This window comes from Neomonachus schauinslandi, chromosome 1 (assembly GCF_002201575.2).
Source record: "Neomonachus schauinslandi chromosome 1, ASM220157v2, whole genome shotgun sequence".
Lineage (NCBI taxonomy): Eukaryota > Metazoa > Chordata > Mammalia > Carnivora > Phocidae > Neomonachus > Neomonachus schauinslandi.
Window position 1 is genome coordinate 92,021,307 of NC_058403.1, and position 23,426 is coordinate 92,044,732.

Below are 23,426 nucleotides of genomic sequence, written 5' to 3' on the forward strand. Positions count from 1 at the left end.
TATACATTTTTTTCTACATACACATTGACCAGATATTTTTTTTTTTAAGATTTTATTTATTTATTTGACAGAGAGAGAGAGAGAGACAGCTAGAGAGGGAACACAAGCAGGGGGAGCAGGAGAGGGAGAAGCAGACAGAGGGAGAAGCAGGCTCCCTGCTGAGCAGGGAGCCCAATTCGGGGCTCGATCCCAGGATCCCGGGATCATGACTGGAGCCAAAGGCAGACGCTTAACAACTGAGCCACCCAGGCACCCCTGACCAGATATTGTTTTGTTGAGAGATGGGTACAGTCTTTGCAGCTTTAGGATTGAAAACCAAGAGGCATTCTGGGAAGCTGTGAAGGGGCAGGTGTTCTTGCTTAGCGGTTTTTCTCCCTCTAAGCATACTCCCTAAACTCATCAAGGGCAGGACCCACACCTGATTGATTTTTGTGCTCTCTGTAAGACTCTGGTACAGTTGCTTAATATTTTTTTGAATGAGTTAATTGATTTTGTGAGGACTTGAAAGGAGGTTTTGAGCTGTTACTTTGTTAGAATTTTAGTCAGTCTTCAGAAATTCTAGAGTATTGGGAACTTCTAGATCTTGAAGTTTCTCTCTGTCCTGTAGCAGGCTTATCCTGGTATCTGTTATAGGTTTGTCAAAGTCTTGTCCCCCCACATCTTATGGCCTTATATACATTATATACAGTCATTAAGAAATTTTGTCCTACAAGTATCTTGGGACAGAAAATAGAAGTAGTTTTTTTTCTAAAAACCAAAGGTGCTTACCATCAAATTGACTGATTATGGTTATTGTTAATACACAAATGTCGCTTCCCCTAATACACGCAGAGATGAGAGGAAATAGATAAAAATAGTTTGTCCTCAGGACTTAGAATCTAGGTGAGAAGTAAGTTATCCCAGCCAAGGTGGTCTGTGCAGTGTGGGTCCTAAAGATGGTGGATGCATTCCATGTAAAGATGTAGATTAGGAGAGGCATCTGATTGGGTAGGCATCTGACTCAGTTGGTTAGGCACCTGGGTGGCTCAGTTGGTTAGGCATCTGACTCATTTTGGCTCAGGTCATGATCTCAGGGTCATGGGATTCAGCCTCTCATCAGGCTCCGCACTCAGCTCAAGTCTGCTTAAGTTTCTCTCTCTCTCTCTCCCTCTGCTCCTCCCCCTGCTTGCATGCTTGCACTCTCTCTCTCTTAAATAAAATGAATAAATAAATAAATAAAATCTTTAAAATAAAAGATGTGGATTAGGAGTAGGAGGGCTCCCTGACCTTTCTCAGGTGACTCAGGTGAGTTATGTAACTCAGAGTTGGTTCTTCCCTTATGAAATGGAGGTGAGTGTGCCACCATTTTAGCTCATGTTGAAGGATTATTGAAGAGTCAACTGGGTTGGGTCTGGATATAGGGTCCTTTCTGATGATCAAATGTTTGGATTCCTTCCCTAAAAAAAATGCACATGCACAAAACATGGAATCTAGTTTCAGGAGATTCACAGACCTTGTATCCCTCACGGGCACAGGTTAAGAATTATTTGATAGAATATAGTGTAGGGGAGGAAAAAACCACTTTTTTCTTTGGTTCATTGGTTGGGGCCTTGCAGATTAGACTGATAAAAGAAAGATTAACAATAGAAACAGAGTTTTTTTAACACATACATTGTGCATACAAACAAGAGAACTCAGTGATGAGTAACTCAAAGAGGTGGTTAGAACTTGGACTTACATAGAATCTCTTACCAGAAAAGCAATAAATTTGTAGAAAATTGAGAAGACAAAGGAAAAGTGTTTAAAGCTTCTGGGAGCGCAAACTGGGAAGGTGGACATATAGAGGAAGATAATGGAAGATAAGGGCTTATTAGTGAGATTTGCTGTGTGGATTCCTTTGGTGTGTCTCTAGGCTATAAGAGTTTAGAGTTGTCTCTGGGGGTTGATAAGAATTGTTCTGCCCTTCCTGGTAGAGAGGGAGAGGGCGAGTTTGTGTGTGTCTGTGTTTCTGCTTCCTTTCATTTGTCTTCAGCTCAAAATAATCCATATGTCAAAGTGGCATATTTTGGGGTGGAATATTCTAAACCCCTTCAATAGCCACAAGCCAGCACACTCATTTCATGAAGGTTAGGTGTTAGATTAACATGCATCCCTTCGGCTAATCACGTTGATGGTCTCGGACTTTCACCTAAAAGAGGTGGGATGACCAACATCACCCAACATCACGATCTTCCTTGGAAGCAAATGCCAAGTGCAGTTTGTTGGCAGCTTCTATACCTACCCAAGGCATTTAGTTCTATTAGTTGGGTGGCTATGTGAGAGACCCTATGAAACAGGGGCTCTTCAGAGGAGTTTGTAAACAATAATTGCTCAGTCCATGAGCAATGGTGGGGAGAACTGAAGGTACAGAACACAGATCAGGTGTGGTTATGTGACAAAAGACATAAAATGAGGCTGCACTCTTGCACCATTATTATTTATTATCCACTTTCAACCATTTCTGTGTTGCTTTCAAAGATGATATGGCAGTTATTAACACTGAGGGGCGATCTGGCAAGACTATATTCAGTTGGGTGGCATTTTAATAGCTAAAGTGCTGAGGTAACTTGTCAGGGTCTCATATGTGGCTGATTGCATGCTCATGCTTTTGGGCAGAAAGTGCACCTTGATCATTAGGCTTTGCTTTGCTGAGGCTTTCAGTGCTGGAAAGGCATAGTAGACTTCCCACATGTTGCCTAAAAATTGGATTTGCCAGTCATGGCGTGGCCACTGAAGGTGTTTGGGAATCTTAGTTCCCTTGGTAGCCAGGACCGCTCTGTTACACATCATTCAAGGTATATTACCATCACACTGTGTTGTGCTCCAGGGTGCGATTTACATAGGATGCTGTGTGAACGATGCCTCTTGGTGTTGTGAGCAGAGGCACACCAGGTTGCAGTCTCAAGATGGACGTAATGGGTTGGTGGAAACAAGGGACTCCTCCAGGGAGGGGTTGGCAGGGCATGTGTGGTAAAATCTCAATGATGAATGCCTTTGATGTCTTGCTGCTCACTGCTTTGCTAGGTGGCAGCCATATTGCCTTTTCTTTGGAAACTCTGATCAGTTCCCTAAGGGCTCACTTCATTACCCCAGGTGGCAGGAGTCCACATGTGGGCTGCTCTTCAATTGTAACATGAACATTATCTTCCTAAAAGAATCTTCTGTGGCCACATACATTACACAGAGCAGTCTGCCCTCTGTTCCATTAGATGATTCATAGATCCCCCTAATGGCAGACTTAATGGGCGTGCAACATCTGCTCGTTAAGAATATGTGCTCTGAGGCACTCACAAGTTCCCATAGCAGGTGCTCTACAAAGGCCGGTACCTCCTGGTGTCGGCTCCTGGAAGCCTGAGATCGTGACTTCTTATCTGCAGGTCCCCTGTGCTGGCCTGGAGCAGGCAGGCACTTGGAAAATGTTTTGGGAATGATTAATGTGCGAGTGAAAAAACGGGTCAAAATTCCGCTATGCAGAATTTGGTGAAATGAGCTTTGTTCTTTCAAATTTCCCAGGTTAGTGTTAACCAAACCCAATGAGCCTAGTTCCTAATACATTATGAAAGTCACACCCTTATTGTTGATTGCACAGAAGGAAGATGCCATGTTTTTGAGGCCCTAATAAGTGCTGGGTGTTGTACTAGATTCTTTGTAGGCAGATTGTAAGTTGGTCCAGCCCTGGCTTTCATCACTTGTTTGCTGTGTTTGGGCCTCTAGTTTCTCATCTATAAAATTACAGTTTTCCTGTCCACCCTATAGAACTCTTGCCAGGGTTACAGATAATGCATGTAAATGCTCAGTCACAAAGTAAGTGCTCAAGAAACGAACACTGTTAACGTACATTCATTTATTCGTTTAACACTTACTGAGGACCTTCTGTGAGTGTGCGACTGTTAGAAGCTAGAGATATCAGTATGACTCAGAAATACCTCAAGTTGCTTACTTACAGTCTAGAGGGGGAGTCAGACACTTAAACACGTAATTACCATATATGGCACTTTTCTAGAACAAATACTGCGAGAAACACAGAGGAGGAACAATTAAGCTCTGCTGGGGAGAAGGAGGTGGGTTTGAGGACGGGCTTGGATATGAGGTCTCGTACGATTTGAAGGTGAAAACCAGCTTGTAAGAAGTCGCTTGTGCACGGACTAATTGAAAGTAGTTGAGGGGCATCTGGGCGGCTCAGTTGAGAGGCTCAGGTCATGATCTCAGGGTCCTGGGATGAGTCCCACGTTGGATTCTCTGCTCAACGGGGAGCCTGCTTCTCCCCCTGCCTGCCGCTCCTCCTGCCCACCATGTGCATGTGAGCTCTCTCTCTCTCTCTCAAATAAATAAATAAAATCTTAAAAAAAAAAGTAGTTGAAGTAGAGCAGGGGCTGGTGTGTGTGTGTGTGTGTGTGTGAGGGTGTGTGTGTGTGTGTGCAGATGTGGTAGGGGAAGAACTACCCTATGTGGGCGATACTTTTCAGTCCCAAGAACTTTGGGAAAAGCAACAAAGTAAGCAGCTTGCTCAAAGTCACACAGCTAGTAAGTAGCAGGGTCTAAAATTTGGATTGAAATGGTTTCTGTAGTGCCGGTGCTCTTCCTAGCTTTTGTACCTAATTTTAAAAATATGTGAATTACATTCTTAGATATTCTTTATAGTACTTCTTAGAGCCCCAACTCTAACAGGAGGAGAGTATCTCTGGCTCATAATGTGTGTCGGCAGCAAATTTTGTGTTATAAAAATGAGGTTCTAAGCCAGGGCTTTCAGCCGTGGTTGCTTAGGTACAGTGAGATCTGGTGGCCTTCTCCAGCAAGGCAAGAGGCAACTCTTGTGAGGAGGAGATGAAGACCCGACCTCTGGTGGGATGAAGTGATGCAGGCTCACCAGCTCCGCGCCTGGACAGTGTCTCCGTTGAATACTTTGTAGTATATGGAAATCGCCAAAACTCATGCAGGCTGTTCAGTCATTTATTATTATTGCTGGAGAGGATTAAAGTAAAATAAGCCTATCAAATAGCCAGGTAGTTCGTTGGCAGGGCTCTTTTCTCTACTTTGGAAAGGTCCCCCCTGCCTCGCCTCCTCTGCCAGTATTACTGATGGTGCCGCCATTGTTTTGGTTTTGCGTGGAGCCCCAGTTCTGCACCACTAAGCCATTTTATTTTATCTTATTTTACTTTTATTTTTTAAAATTTAAAGACAGCTTTGGGCAACTGGGTGGCTCAGTTGGTTAAGCGACTGCCTTCGGCTCAGGTCATGATCCCAGGGTCCTGGGATCGAGACCCACGTTGGGCTCCCGGCGCAGTGGGGAGCCTGCTTCTCCCTCTGACCCGCTCCCCTCTCATGCTGTTTCTCTCTCCAATAAATAAATAAATAAATAAATAAATAAATAAATAAATAAATAAATAAATAAATAAATAAAATCTTTAAAAAAATTTAAACACAGCTTCATATTTTGTGTTTATTTATTTATTTATTTATATTATTAGCATATAATGTATTATTTGTTTCAGGGGCACAGGTCTGTGATTCATCAGTCTTACACAATTCACAGCACTCACCACAACACATACCCTCCCCAATGTTCATCACCAGCCTCCCCATCCCGATCCCACCCCCCCACCACTCCAGCAACCCTCAGTTTGTTTCCTGAGGTCAAGAGTCTCTTATGGTTTGTCTCCCTCTTAACTGTGTGTTTCTCCCACGGAGAACTTAAAATTACTCCACCTTCACCCATGAGGCACTGCGGAGAAGAGAACTAGTGTCTCCGTACCAGTGCTTGCTAGAGATTCCCATGCCTCACACTTAATGGTTAGAATCTTAGTCTGTAGGTGGCTTTGGTACAAGCCAAACGGTTCTACTCAAGAGAAAAAGTTTATTCTGATGACCTGCAGATTTTTCAGTCATTGTCATTATTCTTAATTCATTGTTTGCCTTGACAGTCAGTGGCACAAAATCCCACCTTCCGAACAATATATCCAGCCACATACCCCGCAAGTTTCTTGTCTTGAAAACGCATCTGAATGTAGTGGCTGAGAAGGGGAGGCACAGGAGAGGGCTGTTTGAAGGATCTATTCCTGGAAGATTTTGCTACAAGTATGGAAGATGTGAGAGCTGATGTCAAATTTTGGGGATGTGGCCATAGATTTCTTTTACTTACATATTCACTGGCAAACAGTAGTCGATGAAGTAGTACACTATCTACAAGAATTATATGCTTACCATTGTACTGTGTGGTATGGTAACTACTGAGTGGAACTCAATAATCAGGACAAGAATGTCTGTGCTGTAACAAAAGGTTTTTACCTAAGAGGGTTTTAACTAGGCCTCACTTACTGAGCTCCAAGGGGCTCCTAGGACAGGGAACTGATATTTTAATTGCTTATATCTATTTCTATTGAAGTTGCCTTCTTTGTGATTAAATTATTATTTTTTTTTTAAAGATTTTATTTATTTATTTGAGAGAGAGAGAATGAGAGAGAGAGAGAGAGAGAGAGCACAAGAGGGGGGAGGGTCAGAGGGAGAAGCAGACTCCCCGCTAAGCAGGGAGCCGGATGTGGGACTTGATCCTGGGACTCCAGGATCATGACCTGAGCCGGAGGCAGTCGCTTAACCAACTGAGCCACCCAGGCGCCCATGATTAAATTATTTTTTGACCCCACTAGACCATCTCTCTATTTGAGAACTAGAATGATCCTTTTTGCCTCACAGGACAACCTCACTAATCCAAGGAATTGGGAGGGGAGTAACAGGGGGTATTTTTATATTGGTGAAAAGTAAGACAATAATAATTTGTAAAGAGTCTTCCCTTTTTAGTGTAGACAGTCACTACAAGACGGGTAGTAGAGCACCAGTTTTAGTAGAGATGTCTCTGGTTGCAATTAGCCAGCCAGATGTGAATGACACTTGATTGTTTGAAATTTTTTTTTTAATAAGTATTCCTTTTGTTATTTTCTTCACATTATTCCTTTTCTTAAAATCTTCTCTGTGTGGACAATGGAAAATTAAACTGCTGTCCAGGTCTCATCTAAGTAATGGCAAATTCTGAATGAAAGAGGGGAAATGAGCATTTACTGGGGCGCCTGGGTGGTGCAGTCGGTGAAGCGTCCAACTCCTGGTTTCGGCTCAGGTCGTGATCTCTGGGTCGTGGAATCGAGCCATGTGTCAGGCTCCGCCGGGCAGAGTCGGCTTGAGACTCTCTCCCCTTCTCCCTTTGTCCCCCCCCCGCCGCACGCTCTCGCTCTAAAATAAACAAACACAGCTTAAAAAAAAAAAAGAGCATTTATTGTATTTGAGAATCAGGAATATAAGTGGTATAGGTGGACAGTATGCTTCTGTATGTTTTTACCAAGACATCCCTATCGGTAAAGGAGACTAAATTCAAACCCACAGACATCCTGGTAGGCTGACTGTGGTACTTCTACTGAAAAAATACTGATACAAACTTACCCACGTGTAACCAAATATGAAAATAACAAACACTTAAGTCGCTGTAGAAAATGAGCTTTCCAGGAAGCCTTTCCATGTTTGAATGTGGCCCCCACTTTCTCTGGTATCTAGCTGTGTACTCCTGAGGAATGTGTGCCCACATCTTCATGAAATATAGTCTTCCTTACTTATGTCTTTATTTCACTGATGAAAAAGTAAATAACATATATATTCTCTTGTCAGTCTTGATAAAATTATTTATTGACTTAACCAACATTTATTAAGTGCCTTCGGTAGCCTGGGTACTGGGCCCGTTGCTAAGGATATTAATTTGAAGAGAGCCTAGCCCCTGCTCTGTGGCACGAGAGGCATAGTTGAGTAGAGAAGGTTGCTATAAGCAAATTATTACAGCAGTGCCATTTATATACTGGTCCCTTTGTTGCCCGGAACAAACGTAGCATTTTGCCTAAAAAAAAAATCAATGGCTTCATATATTCTTTAGCCCATGTGTGTTGCCCCTTTGTTATAGGCATGTGTGTTCAGTACTTGAAATCTGTCTGTCTTATGAAATTCTTATGGAACCATGGCTTCTAGAGATGAGGTAAAACTTGCTGAATGAAAGTGCTCTTCCGAAGGTGACATGTTTCTAAGCTTTTGTCCTTTCTGACAGAAGTGCTACAGGTGATTAAATGTATTCTTTTTAAATGACACCATGAAGAAAACTATTTTTGTCCCTCTCCTTGGCTCTCTCTACTTCTGCAAATCCTATTTGTATTCCTAAGTCCCACATGATGCCCACCTTTTCCTTTCAGCCTTTCTTGGCTGGGTCAGTCTGAATTGATTTCCCACCCATCGGAACTCCCTTAGCATTTACATTGTGTTTGGCCCGTTTGGCTGGTTGGAGCAGGGTTCCGACACTCCACCCCTGCTCCTTTCTGAGCAGGATACTTGAGAAATGGATTATAGCAGCTCCTCCAGCAAATGTGCCCTCCTGACAGGTACCCAGTGGGGTGGGATGGTGGAGCAGAGTAGGCCAGGGGAGCCACTGGGATTTAGAGGAGGGGTTTACAATAGCATCTGGTCGGTGCCGAGGAAATGAGCAGTGGTCAATTTATTGCAATGTAGTTGTTAGGGATTCATTGCCTGGACGGTGCCTTTGACATCTCCATAGAATTCCATGGCCTGATTCTAAGTCACTTACTCCATGGTGACCTTTACTGTTGTTTGTATTAGAGCCTGTCTTAATAAAACCTCTTTGCATGTGGCAGTAAAGGATATATTACCATGTTCCCCCTTTCCAAATATTTCCAGATTACGAAGATGCTGTTCTGCCACAGACCAGTAATAAACATTCTTCATAAAAGAAGCATTGTTCCTTCAGTAGCAACTTGTAATGAGAAAAGTGGAATAGAGACAAAATGCAGCCCTGGTCTGAACGGAGACTGGTTTTTCTTTGTGTGAATATCCAGAATTCCAGTCAGGTTGCCACGGAGATGCTGAGATTATAACTGCCCATGGCAGCACTCAGAAAATGTTGCCCAATTAGTTATTTTCAGCTGCGTGGTTACCTTGACAGTGGCTCAGAAGCAGGTTTTGAGTTCAAAGGACTCAAATGAGCAGCTGGGGGACTTGCAGTTCTGCTGTCCTCAGTGGGGTGTGGGGACTACAAGCCTGGCGTGCCCCGGTGTAGGCCTATAGGACGTGGTCAGCTGTGTGAATGCACCGTCCATGGTTTAATGTTTCCTCCCATTCCTGGTAACAGAGGGCTCCTGGAATTCCTGTGTCACCAGCCAGCTTTGTACAGCATTTTTATTTTCCCAGGGCTGGCTTCAGATGTTACAGGTTGGAGACAGTGGGGAGAATGTGCATTTTGGCATTGGACTTTGATCTTGTGTAGGTTACTCTCCTAGCTTTGGTCTTCTCTTTTGTAAACAATGTACCTTACGGGATCAAGGCAGAGATTAAATAAAATGATTGTTGCAAAATGGCCTGCACAGTGTCTGGGGATTAAGATGTACCCAGTCAAAAGTGGCTCTTTTCAGAAATACCATCTCAGAAATCATAAAGCATTATGCAGTGAGATTATCAGTTATCACCACCATTTGGTTGTTTGTATTCTATCAGTCAGAATAGGCTAGGATATGCTGTGATGACAGTCTTAGAGATTTAATGTAACTAAAGTTTATTTCTTGACCATGCCACATGTCCAGAGCCCATTAAGAGAGGTTTCTATTCCTCAGCTACCCAAAGACACAGACCAGTGGAGATTTCATGTCCATGTATGCTTCCATTGTCATCACAGTATTTTATACAACACTCACATATTCCATCTGAAAGTGACACATCACTTTCACTCACATTGCATTGGCAAAAGCAAATCATGTGGTCACACCCAACTTAAAGAGTGTGTATTGGGGGGGAGTTGATATCATATAACATACCAGCAGGAGAACTGGAATATTTGTTGAACTGTAATGACTGTCATCTCTATCAAAGATCAAAAGGCTAATGGAGAGGAGTACTTTAAAGAAGGACTGTTAGTTAAACATAAATAAATAAAAATATCTGAATGGTAAAATTCAAGCAAATCAGTTGGAATTCAGTTGCATCAAACAGAAAACCTAAAATATTAGTAGGCTGAGGAAGGTAGAAATTTTCTCTCTCTTGTGACAGAGAGGTCCAGACATAGCAGAGCAGTGGTATATGGTAGTTCCATGGTCATCAGAGGCTTAGGATTATTTTACTGTTCTGCTGTAACAACCTAGCAAAAGGCTTCAAGCCTTAAAATCACCTTAGGGTCAGAAATGGCTGCAGGGCTCTGGCCATCACATCTACATTCCAGGCAGCTGAAGGCGGAAGGTGGAAGACAAAAGAGGCTTTCTCTCAGCTAAGTCAACTCCATTTAAGCAACCTGTCTGAAATTCCTACACAATAATTCTGTTTACATAACATTGGTCAGAACTTAGTCACATATTCACTTCTAGCTTCAGTGGTAGGGGAGAGGGAAGCTTAGGATCAGGGCTTAGTTCAAGTGCCCCTGAACAATATCTCTGCCTTCTGCTTTCTAGGGTCTCAGAGAGGCCCCTCCTTGCAAATACCATTACTCTAATTGTGTCATTTTGTCTTATCACTGTTAGCATTCTGTAGAAGATAGAAGCTTATAGACTTCTTTTCCAATTCCGAACCGGTACTCATTTCTAGCCATGATGCTTCTAGTGGTGCTGTGATGTGTAACCCAGATCTCCTCTCTGCACCTGAGGCACTCATTGTCCACCTGCTGGGAGTGTAGGCAGCCAGTGATTGTTCTCACCTGGGGATTGTCCTTAGCAGAAGAATGTCACTTCACGCAAAATCATAACCGCTGGGCTGGGGACATGTAGTTTTTGACTTGGATGCATTGGTTTCCCAAATAAAATTGGAATTTTTGTTACTAAGGAACAACGGGAGAATGAACATTGGGTGATTGAGCAGGCCCTGCTATAATAAGGTAAGATGCAAGCTTTGGTTAAGTGGGTATGAGAAGGGAAAGATTGCTCTATACCTTATCATCTTCTATCCTGTGCTCCACAGAACACCAGTGCTTAGAGAGACACAATTTCCTTAAACAGTGTTCCATAGCCAAACAGGTTTATGAAATGTGGAAAGCTTTGCCCTCTCTTGGAGATTCACAGGGAACATTAACACGTTAAAGGCTTTGAGAGGCTATGCAGTAAAGAGTGAGTTAAATTTTAATCTTTTAAGATTTTTATTTATTTATTTATTCATTTATTTGAGAGTGAGAGAGTGAGAGTGAACGCAAGCAGGGTGAGGGACAGAGCAGGAGGGATAGGGAGGGGAAAGAATTTCAAGCAGACTTCGCACTGAGCGTGGAGCCGGACATGGGGCCCATCTCACAACCCTGAGGTCATGACCTGAGCTGAAACCAAGAATCGGATGCTTAACCAACTGAGCCACCCAGGCACCCCTAAATTGCTAATCTTTTAGACTCGGTGTTCCCAGACTTACTTGACAATGGAAATCTAACACCTTTGGAAGCCTGGAGGGACAGAGAAATTTATCTTTAGCTTCTTGAAACTGGCAAAAAAATTTTTAGATCCTTGAACAAACCCCATTCAAAAAATTATCTGCCTTGTAAAACAAACAAACAGACAGACAGACAAACAGACAAACTTGTATATTCTTTATGCTAGCCTAGCCATAGGGACAAAAGCCTTGAAGGAAAAAAAATAGATCAGACGCCAGTGAAGCCCTGTTACACTAATCTGTGTAAGAGTTGGTATTAACTAGCCAGCCATCTGTACCATAAGTGATGACACCAAGTGATGGACTGGGATGGGCTCATTACAATCATCTGCCAGGTGACAGGCCCCTGCCCCAGGTACGTGTTGATGGGCTCTTGTCTGTTCCTATGTGGCTCTTGGCCATCCCACTCCTCTTCAGAAGTAGAAGAGTAATAGGGGATCCATCTAGCCAATATTAGCCTCCTCACCCCTTAGAGAGGGTCTGTTGTCAACTATATGGTTGCCCCTAGGTGTTGGGAGAAGTGCTGAAAATGCTTTCAAGCAAATATGTGTCATTGGTCTGTTGGAAACAGGTGATAAATGAATACCTTTGGGGGAAGGGTTAAGGCTCTTCTTCCCAAAATGGAACCTTGGATGGTTTCCTAATATTTCTTACTTAATTATTTAGGTAATCAGTTCTTGTCTTTAAAGTCCATCTGCTGCAAATGCTATCCTTTTTTTTTTTTTATCTAAGCATCTTCGAAAAGGCAAAATGCCCAAATCTTTGCTAGTCTGGTTCCCATAATTTTGACCTCATGTTGCTGCAAATACTGGGAAGTTACTCTGCCCTAACAGGCCTAGAGAGATCTCACGTTTGCATGTCTCTGTATGCTGTATGGTACATTTCCCCAAACAGCTGTATGATCTCTGGGACAACCTATAATGGGAGGGAAGGGACCAGGGTAGGGGCCCTTACATACATACTGACCTTTAGAGCAACTTGCCATGTTTGAGCTTAAACAGACTGTGGGAGAGTTAAGGAAAGTTCTGGAAGGTGGAGACCCCATCTTTGTCTAAAAATCTGCGTTTTGGCTTAGTATCCTGGAGAAATTTCTCAATCTGCTTTATGGAGTTAGTATGTCTTTCCCTGACAGCAGATAAGTTGGAAATAGTCTCTGAACAGAGAAGTGGGCTTTGTGCATTGCATGTGTGCACAGGCTGGTCTGTGGGCACGGCTCAGGATCTCTGCGTCAGGAAGTGTGAGAAGAGCTGGCTGGTGAATCCCAGCAGTTGACAAAGGATTCAAGCAACCAGTCTACCGAAATCAGAATAAATATCCAAGTTAATGTTCTAAGTCCTTCCAGGCTCTGATGGGAAGGCAGGAGCACTGAGCAAAACCTGGCACATTTTACTTCTGGTTCCCAGCTGCTTGGCTGGTCGCACTACCCGGTTGGAGGTCACTGGCCCTTCTCTGGCTCCATTGTTAAACCGCAAGGTCTTGACCATCCCTGTAACCCCAAGTTAATTTCAGCATTGGCCATTTGTACAAAAGTGAGTAATGACAGACTTGCATTCAAAATATCTGGATTTGACTCCCACCTCTACTACTAACCAACGCTGTCACCTTGGGCAACTTTTAATAATACTAGCAGCGATGGCAATAATCATATCAGGGGCTTGTATTTATGAAGCATTACTGTGCATTGTGCTAACTGCTTTTCATATGTTGTTTCTGGGGGCTCAGGACAATCCTCATAGGAGGCATTTTTCTCCTCGTGTGACTGCCTGGTCTTAGCTGCTGTCTCCACCACATACTATTTAACTTGGGTTAAGTTACTTAACTCCTGGAAGCCTTAGTTTCATCATCTGAAAATGGGGGTTTGTAACGTGTACTCCCCATGGTTGCTGTAAGGATTAAATATGAAAACAAATATAAAGTATTTAGGCCATCGTCTACCCCCGAGACTGTGATAATAACCATTATAGCTTACGGTCTGGCAGCTATTACTCTGAGGAGCCAGGTTTCAGATCTAATTTTATTTTATTTTTATTCATTTATTTTTAAAAGATTTTATTTATTTATTTGAGAGAGAGAGTGAGAGAGAGCATGGGAGGGAGGGGCAGAGGAAGAAGCAGACTCCCCGCTGAGCAGGGAGCCCGATGTGGGCCTTGATCCCAGGACCCCAGGATCATGACCTGAGCCAAAGGCAGACGCTTAACTGACTGAGCCATGCGGAACTAATTTTAAAGGCTGCCTTTGTGAGAGCAGGCTGGAGCTGCAGAGTCCGGAGTGAGTAGGCGATCGGGGCAAGGTGCGTGGGACGCTGTTTCACTACCAATGGCTGCTCAGTAGCAGGTGGAACGAAACAGGTAGCAAACCAAGCAGGAGGTGAGGAGGCTCTGGCCTCCCTATTCCGTGGGCTAGAAGCCACCATCATCAAGGAAGGTGTTGCTTGATGCTTGGCTGGCACCATGTCCTGACCCTGCCAGGAGCCAGTTTTGGATACTGATACCATGTAGCCAGGCCCAACTCGAGGGGGGCAGATGGTGTCCTGGAGTCAGCCTGCCATCAGTACCACCCTTCCCAAAGCTCAACACTGGACACATGGAGCCAGGGAGGTGTCTAGCACATTCGCACGCAGGATGGAGCCTTGCCAGGAAAGCAGGCCAAGGGGGATGATCCCATTTCACAGATGGGAAAACCAGAATATGAGAGGTCAGATAACCCTGGCAAAGAGTAGAATCCCACATTGAACCCTAACTTTTTTGTGTAAATCGTCTGATAGGTCTGCATCATGTAATTTGTTCTGCACAAATGATCAAATGAGAAAATTCAGCAATCGTTTTATTTTTAGATTTTTAAATATAGTCTTTTACATGAATTACCTGTTCTATTTGAGATGCTGGCTTGGGCAGTATGTTAATGAAGATAAGTCTGGATTATATTCTAGATCTCCCAGGTGTATACTCTGAGAGCACCTTGCCTTTTTCCTGCATGTTGCTTGTCACTATAATTTAATTGTAATTTGATGACTGTGTACATGTAGTTATGGGCTCATGTCTATTCCTTCATCAGATTGGAAGCACCAGGAGGCAGGGGCCAGTGTACCCGTCCTTCTACCTTGGAAAGTAGTTGGGTGTGAAGGGTGTGGGTAGCACACAGGGACTGAATAAACCCCATTGTGGAAGGTAAAACCTTTGGCTCCTCAGATCCCTACATCGGAAGGAGGGAAGGTCAGTAAAAAATGAGGGAGCTTGCCTGTCTGTGAGCACAGCATGGGGAGCATTGGGCCATGTTGCATCAGTACGATGTTTCCCGCACTGTGCTTACTTTGGAAGAACGATGGTGTTGAAAAGCCTGAAGGCTCAAGATGAATATGGAGAGTTCTCCTACTGTTCTTTGTTTTCTTTGTGCTGTTTTGCTTTTGTAAGCATATGCTTGTCAGTTAGGGCTGAAACCGAACAAAACAGCTGCTAAATATGGTTCTAAGAGAAATAACATTTTGGTCTTTTCAAGGCCTGTAAGTTTAGAGTAAGCACAGTCATTTGGCAGATGTCAGTAGGGAATCTGGGGGTGGGCAGTAATTCGGGGAGCCAGATCAGCTATTCGTACTCTTTTGGGGTCTATTTCACCCCGCCAAGGACCGGTGACCCCAAGTGAAAGATCTGAACGGCTGTCTGTGAGAGGAGTTTGGGAGAAAGGATGTCTGGAATCTAAGCCATTGGCCATAATCTCTCCCAAACCCTCTCTTAATTTCATTTCAGAGGAGGGAGAAGGGCTGGGAAGAATAGACATCATCTTTTATGATACTAAGGAGGTAGTCATCCTAGCTATGTGTTTAGGTTTGTCTTTTTCAATCTTTGGGATTTAGTCTAGAGATGTTATTTAGTGTTCTGATAAATCCAGTGTCATTCAGAGGGCTTGGAAGAATTAAAGTATAACTCAGTGATGGGGGACTATTAACCCCTACGTCTTAAATCTCTGCACTCTGCTGCGAAGTCAGGCTTGAGCTGCCAATGCCGCCTGAACGGCATCAGCTGATGGAAGAGAGAATTTATTTCAACATCCCAGGAGCCCAAAAAAGTTATTGTGTCTTCCCAATTTCTCAGTAATTTCTAAAGAGACATCTGTTTGTCCACAAATACCTGACCCTGTTTGCTAAGCACATGGTGGTGTTGGTTAAAAGACAATAGGTTTTCTTTTATTGGCTTTGCTAGTTGAAAATATACGAAATACAGATGGAATTTTTCTGTGGCATATTCCTTGTGTGTTAAATGATCTTTTTTTTCCAAAGAGGAAAAAGAAAAGGAAGGAAGAAGGTTACTGTTTGTTGAAATACTAATATGTGTCAGGCCCTGAGCTTGTCTAGATATTTTTGGAGCTGTCACAGTGACCCTGGGAGGGAGGTAATATTATCCCCATTTTAAAGATGAAGAAACCGAGACTCAAAGCAGAGCTAACAAGTGATAAGTCAAGGGCGGGAATGCTGATTCCATGAAGCTGATAGAGTACCGAGCGGTTAAAAGCCCAGCGTTTGGGGTCTGACCAGCCAGGCACCCATCCTAGCTCAGCCACCCATCGGTGGTGTGACCTTAACCACCTGCTTCCCCTCTCTGTTCCTCGATGCCCTCATCTGTAAAATAAAGACAACAATAGCATCCACTTGACATAATTGAAGTAATGAAATGACCTCTTCGTGGAAAATGCTTAGACCAGTGCCTGGCACATAAACGCTCATAAAGTGTGTGCTGTTATTGTGATCTTTATGATGGTGGTTAACCAAATTTGCCTTGCTCAATACTTGCTGAAAAGTTACATTTTCTTTTATGGAACAGCTTGCCTTTTGATATGTAGTTATATTTCATTATGAAATAGTGTAAACTACTCTACCTTAGAATTAAATTCTCTTCCCCATCTCCTGGCAAAGGTTAAGATCTGAATAAAGGCATGTATAGCCAACAGGGATTCCTGACTTTGGTAAATGTCAATGATTTGCTCTCTCTTCCTTGGTGTATGCAGCTTTCTTCCATGCTGCCCATTCTGGCTTTATGAGTAGCTAAACAAACACGAGAGAGAGAGTTAAGCTGATTCTTGTCTCTTAGCTTTCCTGTCTTTGTAACATGATTATTAGGTACATCATCTTGTTGCATTGCACGTGACCGCATCCTGACAGCCTGTCTTCTCAATGCACCTGAAGCACAGCTCACACCAATGGGCTTCATGCATTTTCTTTAGAGCTGGGAATCCCATAGGAGCTAATGTATGTGATGGTTTTGTGCAACTGGAAGCGGGGTAAGGGGGATAGAGGGGGTGTAGGGGCTGGGACAGTTTGTCTAGATTGAAAAAGAAATGATGTACTTTTGCTAGACCTTTGGCTCAACATTCTGATCCCATTGTTTTGCAGCTTCCTCTACACATGTTGTGGAGAGTTGCGAGTGGGACATCAACCTTATTCGGTAAATCGTTATGTCTAGTTATGTGTTGGACACCATGCTAAGTGCTGGGAAATAGTAAAATAAATATGTTACAGTCTCTGTCTTTCAGGGCATTTGTAATATATCGAGGGCAAGAAATGGAAGAGGGGATGGCACTAGGTGAAAATGCTTATCGTAGAGCTATGTACAACATGCTGTGGAGGCAGAGAGTTGGTGGCGCTAATTTGAGAAAAGCTTCACACAGGAGGTGGCATACTGGGCTTTTAAGGATGGGCTTGCTTGGTGGAGAATGGTAGAAGGAATAATCTTGGCAGACAGACGTCCTGAATCCAGGCAAAGAGACCCAGCCTGTGTGGTGTGTTAGGGAAATGGCAGGCGGTTTGAGGTGGTTGGTTATAGTAAGAAATGATGGAACATGAGACTGGGAATGAAGACTGGGCCTAAGCAAGACAGGACCTTGACTTTCAGTTTGAACCACATTGTGTAGGATTCTAAAGCAGGGTGTGTTGTGTCTATTTTAGAAAGTTAGTGTGAAGGAGGGAAGAATTGGTTGAAAGTAAGTAGTCCCAGCAAGAGAAGGTGAGGCCTGTTGCATGAATGGAGTGGAGTACATGAATAAAATGGTCATTTGGAGATGAATTCATTAGCACTTAGTGAACAGCACGAGGTTGGAACTTTGGGGTCAGCCTACCTTTAAGGTCTGGGTGGAAGAAACAGAGTCTCTGAGAGAGACTGGGCGGTACGCCGGAAGACAAGGGAGGGGAGATATTTCAACAAGAGTGGTGGTGCTCGACAATGTAAATGCCTCAAAGGGAACAACCAGGATGGGACTGAGAAGAGACCATTATAGATAAGAGATTGAGTCGTTGGTGACCCTTGGGAGAAATTATGTTGGAGTCCTACAAGCGTGGAGAAAACAGATGAATGAGTGCTTACCATGTTCAAGCTACCGCACTATTCCCCAGGAGCCTACCTAGCAATTAGTTGCATTTGTGGAAGGGAGTATTCACAAACATCAGCTCTCCGGGTACTTGGAGTGGGGGTAGGGGAGAGGGAAGCTTAGGATCAGTGCTTAGTTCGAGTGCCCCTGAACAATATCTCTGCCTTCTGCTTTCTAGGGTCTCAGAAAGCCCCCTCCTTGCAAATACCATTACTCTAATTGGGCCATTTTGTCTTATTACTGTTAGCATTCTGTAGAAGATAGAAGCTTATAGACTTCTTTTCCAATTCCGAACTGGTACTCATTTCTAGCCATGATGCTTCTAGTGGTGCTGTGATGTGTAACCCAGATCTCCTCTCTGCACCTGAGGCACTCATTGTCCACCCGCTGGGAGTGTAGGCAACCAGTGATTGTTCTCACCTGGGGATTGTCCTTAGCAGAAGAGTGTCACTTCACGCAAGATCATAACCGCTGGGCTGGGGACAGTCTGCATGCAATCACTAGTCAACGGAGGTGGGGTGCAAAGGCCCCCATGCCTCAGGGTACGATAATTTTGGAGGTTCACCCCAGCTCCGGAGCTCCTGTGGGATCAGATGAAGTTTTGGTTCCACTGCATCACAGCTGAACTCATTCCTTCTGCTCAGTCCTATACTTCTTCCTTCACTCCCAAATGGTCTTGATTCTGAGGCACACCCCAATAAACTCCCTCTGTAAATTTCCGCAATTCTGAGTCCCATTTCCTGGGGAACCACCCTCATTTGATGATTGTTTCCAGTTTGGTTGCCTACCCAAGGTGGGTCACCAATCCAACTCTGGTTACTCTGACCTTTGCTTTTGAGCCCCTTGGATGTATGTGTCCAGCGGAAAGACCCCATCTCCCAGCAGTTGGAACAAAAATCTCGGCATTGTACTTCCTTGGTTCTGAGCCATCAGTCCGCTAATGGGCTGAGCCATAGGCCCATTAGTGGACTGTTCAAGGAAAGGAAAGAGCTAGAAGTCAGTTGCCCAGCCCTACCTGAGACCAGCCCGTTAAACCTCAACCCTGAGGATGGGTCCGTACAGTAGGGTGGCCCCTGGGCATAGAAGCTGGTCTCAGTTCCGCATTCTGTTTCTGCTCCTGTGCTCCCCTTCTACCCCCCCCGCACCATGCTTCGTAGGCTCCTTAAAGCAGGTGGTAGTCACCGTCCTGCTTCTGTGTTTCGTTCAAATTTTGTTTCTTAGTCAAGAAAAAAAAAAAAACTAATGTTGAAAACACAATTGAGATATTTCGAGCACATGTAGAACCTCTCTCAAAATTTGTTGCAGAAACACCACTGAGCAAACAAACTACTGGGAACAGCTTAGAAACAAACAGCAGCTGCCACCATTTGTGGGCTTTTTTTCCCCCTGTTCCCTCATTTCTTTCTAATTCTGTTTGTAATAGAACCTGCTGCTCTGATGGCCTAGCAGTTTCACACGCACCATTTTCCTTCCCATCCTGAGGCCTCCCAGGTGGTCTGTCAGCTACGGGGTCTCCGTTGCCAGAGCTCCGGGCCCTCACTGTTGCTCCTGTCACACGGTTCCATCAGGAACGTCGTCCACACCCCTTGACCCGGGGGGTGTAGCTGGAACTTCCGGACTTCTCGGGCTGTGAGGTCCGAGTCGAGTCTGGAGTGGGGTTTTTTTGCCCTCCTGGCTTTATAACAATGGATTATATGGATGACAATTCTTTCTCAGGGATAAACGGCTTCAACTGTTGAGGTTTTGTTTTATTTTGTTGTTTTCTTTGCGGAATCTTCGAAGGCACACAGCAAAGGGCTTGTCTTGGGCCTGGTTTGCTAAAGACCATAACTTTATTTATTTATTTATTTATAAGATTTATTTATTCATTTGAGAGACCGAGTGAGCAAGCAGGGGGAGGGGCAGAGAGAGAGGGAAACAAGCTGACTCCCGACTGAGCCCGATCCCAGGACCCCGGGATCATGACCTGAGCCGAAATCAAGAGTTGGACGCTTACCCTACTGAGCCACCCAGGCGCCCCTAAAGACTGTAGCTTTAAAGAACTCTTACTTGTCACATTGGACTCATTTGTCTCTTTCCCCACGAATAGCAGCCCTGAAGCAGCCCTTCGCCCTTTAAATGCTACTAGCGGTGTGCAGTTCCTCAGCTGAAAAATGATTGCTACGAGACCCGAGCAGATGGCCAGCTATGTGCAGGGTGTGGTGCTAGGCCCTTCCTGACTCTTCATCAGAGCTCTGCAAGGGCAAGTGTCATCCCCATTTTATCTGCCTGGAGACGTAGTTGTTCTCTCAGGGTGTCCTCTGATCATGCAGCCACTTGAGGGAAAGCTGGTCTGTCTGTATCCAAAGCCCAGGCTTTCCCTCCCCTGCCTCTCAGTCACCCTAACAATTTATTATCTCATAAAAGTGTTGACTCTTTTGCAGTCTTTTATTTGTCCCTCCCTCAGAGTATTTTTTTTAAGTGAGTTAGTGCCTAACGTTTAAAAATTAGGACATCTTGGAAACATACAAAACAAAACGAAAACTTTAGACCAGGCAATATAGTGCTCAGAGGTGGACGTAATCACAACTGTGGGTCCAGCTACGTGACCCCCAGCCCCACCCCCGCAGGGAGACATGGCTTCTCCAGGTGGCCACAGACCCCAGCTGGCCCCCTTCATTCTGTTATGTTACTTGATTAGCCTCTGTGGACACTTAAGTTTGTGATTCCTCATTTACGCCCTTAAAGAAACAATTTCTGTCCAGTGAGGTAGCAGTAGAGTTCAGAGTCGGTGTATGCTTCTGAGTTGAATTTTACAGGCTTTGATATTTTTTTCCATTTGAGGGGATAAGAATTCAGTAATAAATGGCAGCAATTATTGGACATTTACTGAGCACCCTAAGAGTTAGCTGACTCTGAGGGTTAGCAGATACCTGTTTGGTGGTCAAGATGTGCATAAATCTCCAATTCAGTTGGTATTCAAAATCCTGCAGGGACTCTTTCTGCAGGTAGTGCAGGATCTGAAGATCAGGCACAGAAACATATTTTGCAGGGACAGTGTTGTAGAGAGGGGGAGGTAAAGCCAAGGAAAAACATTCGGGGGAGGCAGCTATGTTGATTGCACTGGCGCTTGGGAACCGTTGACTACCTTATGTACGCTTTCCCCACAATACAGAAACAACCCTTTCTTAATTGTGTTCAACAGAATGGGCAGCTCAGAAGCTTCAAAGAGAAAAATCTGAAAAATTAGAATCCCCTCCCAAGGATGATGGGTCTTTCATTTTATCCTGATGTACCTGCGAGTGTATTTCCATGTGGCAGCGATAAATGTGTTCATTCTTTTTTATGGTTTTGGTGGAAGTCATATCTCCTTTTGTCTGATCTAAACACATCTCATAGAAGAGTAAAATGGAAACAAAGTGGATTTTGACTAGTTGCATAGCTTCAGCTGACTTAAATTTTATTAGTAATTAATACTAACACGTGAGAGCCCCCAAAGCTAAAGTTGTTATTTACTTGCTTATTTTAAGTGTTTGCTTTTGATTAAGACAATGCCTGGAATGTTATTTTGAATTTTTGTTTGTTTATTGTTTTTTTAGGACCCTGCAGGGATCTTTGAATTAGTGGAACTTGTTGGAAATGGAACATATGGACAAGTTTATAAGGTAAGTTCACTGAGTTTGAACATGGCTTCTATGTGGTTTTTGATTCATGAATGCTAAATAGCTGTGCTGTCTATTCTTGCTCATATATGCCTTACAACAGATTTAAAACAAAATAATGTGCTTCTTAATTGACTCTCCATCTTTTAACATATATCTGTAATCCCATTGCCTAAACAGGATTCTGAAGTTTGGGCCTTGTCCTTCATTATGTATTATAATGTTCACATCTGACGCATGAATTTCAATGCTGCATATTTGAAGCTCTTTACGTATTTAGTTTACTTTAACACTGCCACAACTGGTTTTCAAAGGAGTAAAGGATGACTTTTACTTTAGCAATTTAAGCTATTAAAGTATTGCAGCTGGATAGGTAGATTTGTTATTGGCCCAGGGCATGAATTAAACTGAGCTTAGTGAACAGTGTTAGGAGAAACCTGGCTACCTCACAAAGCAAAAGCCTAATGGCAGAATGACTTTTAGAAGATAGGCAATAAATAAAAGTTAAACTTGAGTTGAGGAATAAAAAGTATTTTTTGTCCTTTTACTAATTTTTGCTTGTAAGTTCACTGAAAAATTCTTTTAAAAGATATTGCCCCCCGGTAAAGGGTCTTAAAAAATATGACTGTTTAAAAATGTGGGTTGATTTCCCTTTTGATTATTAAAAGGAAATAGAAATGTACTGTTTTGGGATTAAAATTCAGGGGGTTTTAGTAAATGAGCTATTGAAATAAATGCCTTCAAAACAAACCAATTCTTTTCTCGTGATTGTTTCTAGGGAAATATCCATCATTATTCTGAGTGGTAGTGAGATGGGATGGTATTTTCATTACAAATGATCTCTTTTTGTTGTTCTGTTTTTAAAAGTTCCTTTTCTGATCACTAAACTTCTCTTAGTGATTAAAATTACTGTAGAAGTCCTCCATATTGTAATATTTCCAATTCTACAGAATGTCAAAAGTACACACACACACACACACACACACACGATGTTCTTGAGAATCTGAACACAATTGTAAACAGATACATTTCAACCTTTACTTATTGGAAGGTAGCCTTTGGTGTCCATCCAGGGGAAAATTTCTCCCTTGCAAGAAATGATTGTTTCCTAAAATGTCAACCCCTTGCAATTAGACAAAATGTAGTCCACCCAAGCTGTTCACTTGAAGTTGATCCTGTCTGACACAAGGAAGAAATGTGTCTCAGCAAATGCTTTAAAATACTGTCAATGAAGATAATTAGGTTGGAAGATTGTGTTATTGCATTTTGAGAAATTGGATTGAACTTGTGAATTAATGTGGGCTAATGAATTAAGCTCTGATTTAGGTAGAAAATTACTTCTGATTTGCTGACAGTATGGAGTTGCAACTCTATCGCATGGTCTTGGTTTTATGGTGCCTTTTCTTTAGAACCATTCCATTGTACCATGCTTCCCTCCTGTAGAATATGCATTTGGGGGACAATTCACAGCTTTGTCTACTAATCTAAGAGGTGGATTGTATATTCTTGCAAAAGAAGACAACAAAGAGCTTAAGTTAAGGATGAGAATGTTTGGAAAATTCAGAATTATCCCTACTTTCTTGTCACCTGAAAAGAAAAGGAAACAAGTGTCAAGAGGTGTAAGGTCTTTTTAGAAAGGAAAGATATTTACCAACTATGTTGTTAACATTATTCTGAAGATGCCATTCTTGGGGCACCTGGGTGGCTCAATTGGTTGAGTGTCCGACTCTTGATCTCAGCTTGGGTCTTGATCTTGGCTCAGGTCTTGATCTCACAGTGGTGAGTTCGAGCCCCGTGTTGGGCTCCATGCTGGGCATGCAGTCTACTTAAAAGAAATGAAGGAAGGAAGGAAGAAGGAAGGAAGAAAGGAAGGAAGGGGAAGGAAGAAGGAAGGAAGGAAGGAAGGGGAAGGAAGAAGGAAGGAAGGAAGGAAGGGGAAGGAAGGAAGGAAGGAAGGAAGGAAGGAAGGAAGGAAGGAAGGAA

The 23,426-nt window shown here is 43.3% G+C and overlaps 1 protein-coding gene across 1 annotated transcript in view; it reads left to right on the plus strand.

The window, feature by feature from the left end:
- The window catches only part of TNIK (TRAF2 and NCK interacting kinase), a 381,266-nt gene that overhangs the window by 60,700 nt on the left and 297,140 nt on the right, over positions 1–23,426 (plus strand). Inside the window, exon 2 of the mRNA XM_021702658.2 lies at positions 21,381–21,446. Coding sequence (XP_021558333.1) covers positions 21,381–21,446 — 66 coding nt within the window. The remainder of the gene's footprint in view (positions 1–21,380; positions 21,447–23,426) is intronic.